The 12,795-nt window shown below is 37.8% G+C and overlaps 1 protein-coding gene across 4 annotated transcripts in view; it reads left to right on the top strand.

Annotated features, from left to right (window-relative positions):
• LOC135202557 (uncharacterized) overlaps positions 1 to 12,795 on the top strand; it is a 536,989-nt gene that overhangs the window by 497,849 nt on the left and 26,345 nt on the right. For 2 of the 4 annotated variants that reach the window (XM_064232036.1, XM_064232035.1), the window contains one exon: positions 2,772 to 2,822. The exons of the other annotated variants lie outside the window; for them this stretch is intronic. In XM_064232036.1, coding sequence (XP_064088106.1) covers positions 2,772 to 2,822 — 51 coding nt within the window. The remainder of the gene's footprint in view (positions 1 to 2,771; positions 2,823 to 12,795) is intronic. 4 annotated transcript variants of the gene reach the window in all.

Here is a 12,795-nt window from a genome sequence, read left to right as displayed (position 1 = left end):
AAGGAATGTCTCCCTCCTTTTTTCTTCTATCGTGACTTTGATTTGTTCATTTCGTTTATTTATGTTTTCTAAGAACGTGTGTATGTCTTCCCTTTCTCCCGTGTAAACGATCAGGATGTCATCCACTTATCTTACCCATCTGATGATGTTTTAAGTTCCTGTATTCAGTTTAAATAACCTCTTCCGTGTCCAACCACTACATAGTTATGTTAGTGAGGTCGGCGAAAGACTCGAACCCATAACCACTTTTTTTTTTTATGTAATTTCTTCCCCACCCCCCACCCCGCGCCCAATTAAACAAATTGGTACTGAGGGAAGCTGTCAACAGTTTTATCAAATCGTTATGATCTAGGTCAGCGGTCCCCAACCTTTTGAACTTCATGGACCACTAATGAATAATTTTAAATTTGGCAGACCACTAATGTATTTTTTTTTAAGGCAAATACATTTATATGACAATAATCAGAAAACTATTATTTTAGTAATATGAAATGCACCTATTAAATACAACGAAGTTATAGTTTAATTATTAAAAAAAAAATTACATTTTGAAGTTTGTTTAAGAATTAAACATTTTAGCGTGATATTTGTTCCTGCTTGTTTCAAATAAGTTTGTTCATTTTTAGCTCCAATTACGTTACTACAAGACGGCCAGCTGCTATTATTTGGAGACGAGATCCAAATTTTTAATGCTAAATCTAGCATTAACAATTCTAAATTGGCAACACTGGGCTCTGTCTTCTGTGCAATTTGTATCAGGGTTGCCTGAAAATGATTAGGAAAACATAAAAATTAAAATAATGTCCCAATTTTTCTGCTGACCATCAAAAGTTTTTCACGAACAACCGGTTGGCGACCGCTGATCTAGGTCACATATGTAAACCCCTTCCTCCATATTGTTTTTTTGTTTTTTTGTTTTTTTTTTTCATCCAAAGTCGCAAATTTACAATATATTACGCCAGTTTTAGATAATTGATCTATGAGTTTAAAGTTATGTTTTAGATGACACTTGTCCGGTCATTGTACGAAATTTTTCTTGAATAAATATCTCCGCCAGTTTAATCGAGGTTCTCTTGTTAATTGTATTAATGGACAAAACAATTCTGTAAGTGTTATCTCTCTCTCTCTCTCTCTCTCTCTCTCTCTCTCTCTCTCTCTCTCTCTCTCTGAACACATGATTATGCTTTATAAAACATATGTTCGTAGTCCACTTGAATATTGCAATATGATATGGTACCCACACTATCAAAAGGATATTGCACAAATAGAGAGTGTACAAAGGTCCTTTACAGCTAGAATAGAAGAAGTTAAGGACCTAGACTACTGGGGAAAGACTACAATCCTTAAAATTATATAGTCTAGAAAGGAGAAGAGAACGCTACATGATAATTCAGGCATGGAAACAGATAGAAGGAATAACAGAAAATATCATGGAACTAAAAAAATATCAGAAAGAGCAAGCAGAGGTAGATTAATAGTGCCCAAAAACTATACCAGAAAAATAAGGAAAGCACACAGGACATTAATCCACTACGCACCAGCATCGATAATGCAGCGTCTATTCAATGCGTTGCCAGCTCATCTGAGGATATCAGGAGTGAGCGTAGATGTGTTTAAGAATAAGCTCGACAAATATCTAACTGCATCCCAGACCATCCAAGATTGGAAGATGCAAAATATACCGGAAGATGTACTAGCAACTCTCTGGTAGACATTAGAGGCGCCTCACACTGAGGGACCTGGGGCAACCCGAACGAACTGTAAGGTCTGTAAGGTCTTGTAAGGTCCTCTCTCTCTCTCTCTCTCTCTCATCTCTCTCTCTCTCTCTCTATATATATATATATATATATATATATAATATATATATATATATATATATATATATACACTGGAAGGTAAAAATGGTAGGACAAAGATTGCAGAGCATCCCGAGTGAATGGAATTTGGGTCTCTGTCGCGGTGTCTAGCAATTTTATTTCGTGAATCAACTGCTAATGATAACGAAGGGTGGATTGCCATTACATTTGAATGAGACTGTTATAATTGGTATTACCTTTTACATGACTGAAGTGGGCGTCTTCTGAAATAGACGTGAAGGTTCTGTGTTCACTTCCCTGAGTGTCTTCAGATTAAGATCCTTGAAGATTTGAACCAACAGGTTTTATCACCTACGCAATTTTTTTTTTTAGCTTTGTTCGTTTTTTTTTTTTTCTAGCTTTGTCGAGACATGTTTTATCACAAATTAATTCAAATTCTGTGTGTGTGTGTTTTGTTTCTCTTGCTTTTGGTCCTCCTCTGTGTATTGGGATCCCCCTTCAATTTCTCAACGGCCTTTTCCCGCCTTCTCTCTCTCGCTCGTCCCTTCCTTATTCTGCCATCATGCGATCCCATGCACTTTCTGTAAAGTTGCAGTCCTGGATCAGTCTCATTTTACACACGCTCACTGGGGGCTAATCCTTGCCCAATCCTCGACATTTTAGTGCCCCCCAAACTCTGCTGTTACCGGAAACCGATGTCCAACATGCCATTGGTGTATTGAAGTGGGAGTGTGTTTCCGTAGATTTTTGTACTCCAATGCACACCCGAGAACTTGACATGCCAGAGAATGCAATCTAATTGCTGCTTTGCTTCTTGATCACATACACAGACTGCATATATATATATATATCTTGTAGATTTTTGTGATCTTAATTAATACAATGCATTGTCCTTGCTTTTGTGTTTTGAGAAATGTATGATTTTTAATTGTTTTGTCTTTTGTCTCTTTCCAGGTGTGTGCGACCTGGCCAGCGTCGTGACACATGTACTGAGGATGGGTGGAGGTGAGCAATACACGTGGAGGAGAAGAGAGAGGAGAGAGAGAGAGAGAGAGAGAGAGAGAGAGGAGAGGAGAAGAGGAGAGGAGGAGAGAGAGAGAGAGAGAGAGAGCGCTTGGTATAAACGATAGTTACATTGACAGACAGGCTAACTGTCGAAGGAAAAAAGCGGAAATGTAGAATAGACCAGGTAGACAGACAAATAATGAGGGGCAGAGATTCAGGCAGTAAATCGGTGTACCAAAAGTAGTCATGACTAAAGCTGATGTGTGACGCTCTGATATTGCCGTTGAACAACGTGAAAAGAGACGAGGATGAGATTGAGCCAAGAACAAAGTTCGAATAAACAGACTGTTAGGAAAGAGTATGTATAACTGAGAAATATGGAGAGAGAGAGAGAGAGAGAGAGAGAGAGAGAGAGAGACTTTGTAGTGAACAATATATAAATTCCCAGAAATATAAAGTTTGTAATGTCATCTTGATACAGTACATAGTCAAGCGAAGATGGAATTTACTGTAGAATCGATTGAAGCTTACTCATTTTAATACTGTTATGAGTTGTATAGATTTAGAAACTTATTGTAATTTTTGAAAGCCATTTTACATAAAGAAAGGTTGGAATTATCCCCCTAATTCTGTATTGCGCGATACAAGTAAGCGTTTTCTCTTTTCTAAAGTGATCTTTCGCCTCCCTGTGGGTTATCTTTACGTTTTTCCCGTACAGACTTCCTATAGTTTTATCGATGTCCTGCGGACCCTGTAAGACTGGAGATTGTCTCCCTACTTACAACAGTAATTGGCTGTCCATCACATCGGTCTCCGCAGGAGATATTTTAAAACATTATTTTTGTACACATCTTTTCTTCCTTTCAATTGTGTCCGTGCGGCCTTTTCTGTCTGAGTGTCTCTTCTTTATCTCGTTACCTTAATTATTGCTTTCTTATTCCTCGTCCTCTCCCTGGTGTCTCCTGTCCCTTTCCTTCCTCCCAGATTAATTAACTTTAACTAGTCATTGACAGGATTAGTTCTCTAAGGTGCCCTTCTGTCAAATGGAGTTAATTTTGTGGAATTGATCATTAATTAGACTGGATTATTAAACGTCGAACTCGGGGCTTAAAGTAAATTTAACCCACAATTTCTCTCTCTCTCTCTCTCTCTCTCTCTCTCTCTCTCTCCTCTCTCCTCTCTTCCTCTCTCTCCTCCCTACCTCCATCCTCCTACCTCCCCTCCTCCTCATATTTGGAGGTTTTGCATGTCAAATCAGATGCTATTAGTTCGTCTAAAGCGAAAATGGTTGAGATTTTTAGATCAAAGACTCCTTTTTTATGTATCAGCGTGTTCCTTGCGTAAGCTTTTCACCTTCCGACTTTCTCAGAACCACTGGATGAATCTCATCCAACCTTGCCTTTTGTTACGGGCTGGTGAGAAGCAAGAGCCCGTGCACGCACAAGGCTAGCTTAATCTAACGACGGAACCTTGACACAAAGTATTCTTTGGTAACGATTGAAGTATGTTTTAAAAGTGCCGACTCGTTTTCAATAGGAGATAATGGAAAACGTGAAATATGATCAGTTCGTTTGAAAATCATATTTAGAATGACAGGGGCAAAAGCAGTACTAACAGAGTTTCCATATAAATTGCAGATTCAAGTTTGTTCAAACCATGTCCTCAGCGGCCAGAAGGGGCTACAGTAATGTGCGAATCCTTATTAATGAATGTTTAGAAATTATCTCAAGTCATGTTCTCCAGAGCTAAAGGACTAGTTTGCCGTTCTGATGTACAATCACCCTTGTGTAATTATGATCCAAGTGTATTCAAACCATGCCCTGAGTAATTTTGATCCAAGTGTGTTCAAAGCATGCCCTGAGTAATTTTGATCCAAGTGTGTTCAAATCATGCCCTGAGTAATTTTGATCCAAGTGTGTTCAAACCATGCCCTGTGATCCAAGTGTGTTCAAACCATGCCCTGTGATCCAAGTGTGTTCAAATCATGCCCTGAGTAATTTTGATCCAAGTGTGTTCAAACCATGCCCTGTGATCCAAGTGTGTTCAAATCATGCCCTGAGTAATTTTGATCCAAGTGTGTTCAAACCATGCCGTGATCCAAGTGTGTTCAAACCATGCCCTGTGATCCAAGTGTGTTCAAATCATGCCCTGAGTAATTTTGATCCAAGTGTGTTCAAACCATGCCCTGTGATCCAAGTGTGTTCAAACCATGCCCATGATCCAAGTGTGTTTAAACCATGCCCTGTGATCCAAGTGTGTTCAACCCATGCCCTGTGATCCAAGTGTGTTCAAACCATGCCCTGTGATCCAGTTGTGTTCAAACCATGCCCTGTAATCCAAGTGTGCTCAAATCATACCCCCAGGGACCAAGTGAAAGCCACAGTGGGAGTTCCTGAATAAACATTGCAATCATAATATGCTCGCTAGTATACAGCAAGGTAGTAGGTGGGCCTCGTGTTTTTGTAAGTTTTGTTGTTGCTGCTGCAGAGAATGACTGAAGAAGAAATCATTTATTGTATTAGAAGGTTGACGATTTTTTCTGCAGTCTGTAACTGCAGTGGATATTTCTTTCCACTGAGGAACGTTCGAAAATTTTGTCTTGGTTTCTTCTGATGTTCGTGGGTTGTCTTTTCATTGATTACTAATTAGTGCATTAGACAATAGGGTTTTATCTCTGTAATCTACGTATGAATCCAATTCACTCACTTTGATGTGGACGCTTCAGTGTAACCCATTGCCACTTGCACGTAACTCCTCTGTGCATCTTCCAAGTCCAGCCACTGGTTGATCTTCAGAATAAAAGGAAATTAAAGCCTTTTTACATTTATTCACTGATTGCAAATCATTGCTTTACCTCATGATGTTTACTTGTAGGTTGCGTACTCTTGATAAAATCGTATAGATTTATGTATTCATTGATAAATATAGTAAAATGAGAAGGATGTCCATAGTTAATCCTGTCATTGAATGGTCGACGCGAGGATTTCAGGATTTCCTGCTTGCACAGTTGCTTGGCTTCTGAACTTTGCTGCGATGATTTGAATTCATTAGTTGGGTGAATCCACTTGGACCGAGTCTTCTTGAATGTGTTAAGTTTCAGGTACTACGTGAATCAGTAGGCCAGGAACAAAAATCGCAATTCAATAAAAACCGAAATACCTGGCTCCCTTGGGTTAAAGGGACAGGAATTCACTTTCTACCAAGTCGAAATGTGCAATTTTATTATGCTCAGCTTCACAACCGCGGATCTCGCTTTAGTAGCTGATTTAATGTCTCGTGTGCGTAAAATTGAACATAAGAGACACTAATTAAGGAATTATCTCCCAGGTTCAGTTAGCCCCCTTTCCCTGTAATGTTCTCTCTCTCTCTCTCTCTCTCTCTCTCTCTCTCTCTCTCTCTCTCTCTCTCTCTCTCTCTCTCCATATCATGGATAGACAATGTTATTAAATCAAGATTGAATGTACAAATAGTTGAGGATGAAGAAGAAGAGAAGAGGAAGAAGAAGAAGAAAAAGAAGAAGAGGAAAACGGAAGAGAAGTAAACTGAAAGACATGAAATGACAGAAGGAAAACAAAGAACAAGATAAAAGTATGGATGCAGAGATACTCATTGATACTACATATGAGGCAATAAAGCAGATACCTACGAAGAAATAAATACGATATGACAACAGAAAAGCAAATCCCGAAGAGGCTCTACCCAGATCTATACAATGACGGGAAAGAGGAAAAAATAGACAAGAAAGACAAAATCTGCAACCTTTTGAAAAGAGGGAATTGCAGATTTGGAGAAAGATGTTACTACAAACATCCTAAGATATGTCAAAACTATGAAATATATGGTAAATGTGCATACTTAGATGGATATGGGGATGATTGCAGAGATCTGCATCCAAAAATATGTAAAAAACCTAAAAGAAGGAAAAGGATGTAAGTCGGACAAAAAATGCAAATATATGCAACCATTGTAAGCCCATTGAAGCATAATCAAAATAAATAACCAACCAAGTAATAAAATCCAAACTTTTAAAAAAGCAAATGAAACAAATAAAAGAGAAGAAAATCAAGAATATCCAGGGTAAAAGAGAAAAGCAAACCACCAATGAGATATGCAGAGGTGTCAGCAAAAAATTTCAAAGCATCAGCTCCGAAATTCTACTCAAGAGATAATAACTGTATTATTATGCAAGAGGATATTGCAGAAACGGAGAAAATTGCAGATTCAGACACAAAATGAATAATTATGATGGAAAGGAAGAGCAAGATTAGGGAAAAGTTGGATTTTTTAATGTCAGAATTTCTGGAAATGAAAAAAGAACAACATACCAGAACAGGAAAGAGACATGGGAAAATCCTTATTACTACCAGTATTAAATGAAGGAGAAACACGCAAACCATCATAGTGATGAATGCGCAGGGTTTAGTTACGAGTAACTCAAAAAGAAAAATAGAGTACTTAGAAGAACTAACCCAAAATGAAAAAGAAAATAGATATAATGAATATAAGTGAAACCTGGTATTCCCAAGAGACTGGGAATGATGATCAAATAAAAGGGTTCCAAACTTATAGATCAGATAGAAAAAATAGGAATCAAGGGGGAACCGCAATATATGGGAAAGACAAAAAACAAGGAAAAAAATATATGAGAAATATAGTAACTCAGAATGTGAACTAATAGCGGTAGAATTTGAATCTGAAAAATTGATGAACATAGTAATATATAGACCTCCTAATACTAAAGAGTTTGACTTAATAATTGAAAAATTGGATGATATATGTAGAAATCACAAGGACTGGGACTATTCTTTTCCTATCTGGTGACTTCAACTTTCTTTCGTAGAATGGAAAGAACGAATAGGAGATTGTGGTTGTACTTATACATAGAAAAAAGAGAGTAATAGTAGTGCAGAAGATAAGAGGCAATTTGAAAAGCTATTAGATAATGCTACTAGAATACAACATTCATTCAACAAATAAATCACCTGCCAACAAGAAAGGAAAATACTTTTTTAGACCTAGTATTTGTGAACGAGATGAATTATGTTAAAGAAATAATAGTTTATAATGCGAATATTTCAGACCATAATGTCATAGAATTAACAGTTCATTCCAAAGCAAGTGAAAATAGAGATAAGCAAGAAATGAAAAAGTGGGAAGGATATGGAAAATACAACTTCTACAGTAAAAATATAAAATGGTCAGAAATTAATGAAGAATTAAACAAAGATTGGGATAACATTTCGTAAGTGATGACATAACGGTAAATACGGAGATATATACAAAATATTGGAGAAAATAGTGGAAAAATATACCGAAGAAGAAAAGTAAACATCATTCATGCATACCAAGAGACAGAAGGATCTTGTTCCAGAAAATCAGAAAGTGGAAAAAAGGTCTTGCAAAAGAAAAAAATGCATGGAAAGTTATAGAACTAAAAAGTAAGATAGAAAATGCAGAAACAAAAGATTATACAATCAAAAGAAAATGAAAAACGGGACTTGGAAGAAAAAACCCTATTAAATATCAAGCAAAACCCCAAGCTATTATACTCATATGCGAAGAAGATGAATAAAAGAAGAATAGAAATAGGCCCTCTGAGAATTGAAGGGAGATTAACGAATGAAAAAAAAAAAAAGGAAATTTGCAAACATACTGGCCAGAACGATATAAGAGAGAATTCACCCCTAGAAAGATAAGAAGATAATGATATAGAAGTAAGGGATGAAAATAGTGAATATTTAGCTGACAGAGATAATGAAAGCTGATATTGTGCAGGCTATTATGAAATTAAAAATGGAGCTGCTGCAGGGACCTGATGGAATTCCTGCTATTTTGTTAAAGAAAGTAGTTCATTCTATCGCAAAGCCACTTGCAATATTATTAAGACAAAGTGTAGATACAGGCAAGATTTATGATGAGCACAAATTAGCATATATTACCCCTACTTTCAAAAGTGGATCAAGACTAGAGGCAAGTAATTATAGACCTGTGAGTCTAACATCACATATTATGAAAGTGTATGAAAGGGTAATGAAGAAAAATATTATGAAATATTTAATAAAAAATAATTTGTTTAATAAAGGACAACATGGTTTCGTTACCCGGAAAAAGTACACAAACCCAACTGTTAGTCCACCGTGAGAACATATTCAAAAATATGAAAAGCGGAAATGAAACAGATGTGGTTTATTTAGACTTTGCAAAAGCTTTTGATAAAGTAGACCATAATATATTAGCGAAGAAATTAGAAACACAATATCGTGGATAAAGTAGGAAGATGGTTAAAAGAATTTTTACACAACAGAAAACAGATAGTTATTGCAAACGACGAGAAATCGGATGAAGTCAAGGTAATATCCGGTGTGCCGCAAGGTACGGTGTTAGCTGCAATACTGTTTGTTATTATGATTGAAGACAATAGACAATAATGTGAAGGATTCGGTAGTGAGTAGTTTCGCAGATGACACAAGAATAAGTAGAGAAATTACTTGTGATGAAGATAGGAACGCTCTACAAAGAGACCTTAACAAAGTATATGATTGGGCAGAGGTAAATAGGATGGTATTTAACTCTGATAAATTTGAATCATCCAACCTTGCCTTTTGTTACGGGCTGGTGAGAAGCAAGAGCCCGTGCACGCACAAGGCTGGCTTAGTCTAACGACGGAACCTTGACACAAAGTATTCTTTGGTAACGATTGAAGTATGTTTTAAAAGGGCCGACTCGTTTCCCATAGGAGATAATGGAGAACGTGAAATATGATCAGTTCGTTTGAAAATCATATTTAGAATGACAGAGGCAAAAGCAATACTAACAGATTTTCCATATAAATTGCAGATTCAAGTTGATTTAATGTCTCTTGTGCGTAAAATTGAACATAAAAGACACTAACTAAGGAATTATCTCCCAGGTTCAGTTAGCCCTCTTACCCTGTAATGTTCTCTCTCTCTCTCTCTCTCTCTCTCTTTCTCTCTCTCTCTCTCTCTCTCTCTCTCTCTCTCTCTCTCTCTCTCTCCATAGGCTTCCGTTCCGCCGCCGCAAAAGGAGAATCTTTCGGTAGATTTTATCCGTATAAATGTCATATTTGGAAAGGTAATGAATTTTCAAGATGAATTTATGCACTGGTCTGCTGCTCCATAAATTACTCGCGCGAATTATACTCATTCCCTTGAATTCCTGTTTTTAAAATCCGATCACAAGCAGGAAAGTTTTGAGGGACTGAATAATTTTCTCTCTCTCTCTCTCTCTCTCTCTCTCTCTCTCTCTCTCTCTCTCTCTCTCTCTAATGAAAATTATGATAATGTATAGCGTGTCACTGAGACAGTAATAAGTTACAGAGCAAAAATGTTTCATTATCAGAAAACTTTACCTGAGCCGAGATGATTATATCAAAAATAATGGTTGAATCTTTGAAGTTTGTTTTGTTTGTGTATTTTGGAGTACATATTTCAGATATATAGATAGGCGCATAAACAAGGAAGAGACCAATTTCAGAACCTGACGTAATTGTGGCTTTCTGATCGTTGATTTTCATGCCGTGGTTTTTTTTTTTTTCAAAATTCATGTCATGTTTTCCTTGAGGATAACAAACGGTAGTTATGATTGTTTTCTCTTCCATTAGTCAGATGTTGCCTGAAAATCTAGTCCTGCTTTGACCACGGGAAAGTGACAATATTTTAAAGGTGTAGTTATTCAGAGATGTCATCAAACGCAAGTGATTTTTTCCTCTGATGTTGAGCAGGAGAGAAAAAAACATCATCCGGATAGACTTGGGTAAAGTGGTGTTTTTGTCATGGCTAATACTGTCGGTTGTGTTTAGCCACTCCCCCACCCCCCCCCCCCCCCCCCCCCCCCCCCCCCCCCCCCCCCCCCCCCCCCCCCCCCCCCCCCCCCCCCCCCCCCCCCCCCCCCCCCCCCCCCCCCCCCCCCCCCCCACCCCCCCCCCCCCCCACCCCACAAAGATACACAAGCACTCACACGTCAGTGAAGGGGTTGGAATATATTTAAATTATTGAGAATCACTACCGAAGTATGCAGGTTGAAAGTAAACTGAGCCGTGGACTTTGTAGCGTGTTGTAATTGATGAGTGTCTTCCTCTATATCATTCGGTGCATTGTGGATTAGCGATCAGGTTTTCCAGTAGGCGAGGCTGTAAGTAAAGCGAAACTTGATTCATGGATAAGCAATGTGGGTGGGAAGTGGATATTTAAGGGGGCACCGACCGCCGAATTTTGAGGCATTATCGATTTTTAATCTAAATAAACATGTCCTGAAGAATTATTGCCAAAAAAGGGGTGGAGGTTTTTTTTATCTATTTAATTAATTTTTTTCACTCCATTTACCGCCCTGTGTGCGGCATTGACCGACAAATTGTTGCACAATGTCTTGTATGACTTTCTAGTTAAGTAGTGATTTTAACAGTTTACTTGACGACAGTGTTACATTTCTACAAACTAGAACCGAGAATTTATTTTTGTTTTTAAGGAATTGTTATTCTGGTGGAAATTTGCGTTACTCCAAAGCTATTCAACATTTGTTTTCAAATTTAAAATAAGATTAAAAGCAGTAGTAAATGCGATGTCAATCAACTTGAAGCTAAGGGGAAAAATGAGATATTCTGGTGATGAAAGAAGAAAGCAAAGCAAAAAGCAGATGCACATAGGATGTCAGAAGTGACATCAAGGTAAGAATAGAATTCGATCAACGAAAAACAGAAACAATTTGTAGAAAGAAGCGAAGCCCAGTCACCCAGTCGATTGTTAGATATCTGTTAAAAGGTTAATTGTCCTCACATGAGTGGCGCATTGCCCATTGGGCCTCAGGGTGGACTTTATACTGAACTGACAGCAGATGCCATGTTTTGTGATGTTCTAACCCGTAAGTATGGATGTGCTTTTGCTGCTCTGTAACAAGGGGTTTGGGGATTTTTGCATAGGTATCATGAAAGCAAAAAAAAGTGAGTCATGCAAATAATGCAACAATAAAAAAAATAATAAAACCAATGCTTAATCAACTGGAAGGTAACGGTAACAATCTCAGTGCTTATGACGTCTCGCAAACCATAAAACTTTAGGACTAAGTAGTATATTGCAGAGATTATATAGAGAGCGAGAGAGAGAGAGAGAGAGAGGTGAATTTTAAAAAGAAAATAGGACAGTAAACAAGTAATCGCATTGTTGGAGTACTTGTCTAATAGTTATGATGGTTTGGGCATGCAGTGATCAGTAGGCATGTGTACGTAGTTTATATTTTCTGTGATGTAGCGTGCAGCAGTTAGGGGATGAACGCACTAATGATAGCCATCTTGGTTTTCTCTGAACCCGCTCTCATCAATACTATGAGTTGATAGATAAATTTGTACTTTTGTTTGTGTACGTAATATTATTGCGTACACTGTGATGTTAAAGAGTGATTCACAGTCTTGGATTACTAATGTTCATTATAACTGTTCATGATAGACATCGTCGCCCAAACGTCACAATAAATGTATGAAATTATACCAAAGCCCTGGTAACAGGAATAAAGGCCTTTCTGTCGCCATGAGAAACACGCCGTTATGGACAACACCAAGAGGTCCTCATTTCCAAAGACTGACACCCCATTTTGGACCTGTTCAGTCATCTAGCTTTTTAGATTCGGTAGAATGCCAGGTACTACTTGGCTGTCATAGTGACGCGATCTCTCTCTCTCTCTCTCTCTCTCTCTCTCTCTCTCTCTCTCTCTCTCTCTCTCTGAGTCGGTGCATTCACCCTTTACAATGACTTCAATTCAATTATATTTTTAACCATATTTTTGTTACCGAATCGCCAAACGTTTATTTTTGTTTGCCCTTAATGTCAGAGGCCCACCTTCACAGCCGAAATGCCACCGAATGGCCTTTTCCCATTGTGGAAACTGTTCTTTAATGGTGGGTCAGCATTGCTTTGTTTTGTAATGCGTCCATTCTAAATTTAAACTGAATTACGTATGGTCT

This window comes from Macrobrachium nipponense, chromosome 30 (genome assembly GCF_015104395.2).
Source record: "Macrobrachium nipponense isolate FS-2020 chromosome 30, ASM1510439v2, whole genome shotgun sequence".
Classification (NCBI taxonomy): Eukaryota; Metazoa; Arthropoda; class Malacostraca; order Decapoda; family Palaemonidae; genus Macrobrachium; species Macrobrachium nipponense.
This window is presented reverse-complemented; position numbering and strand designations above follow the sequence as displayed.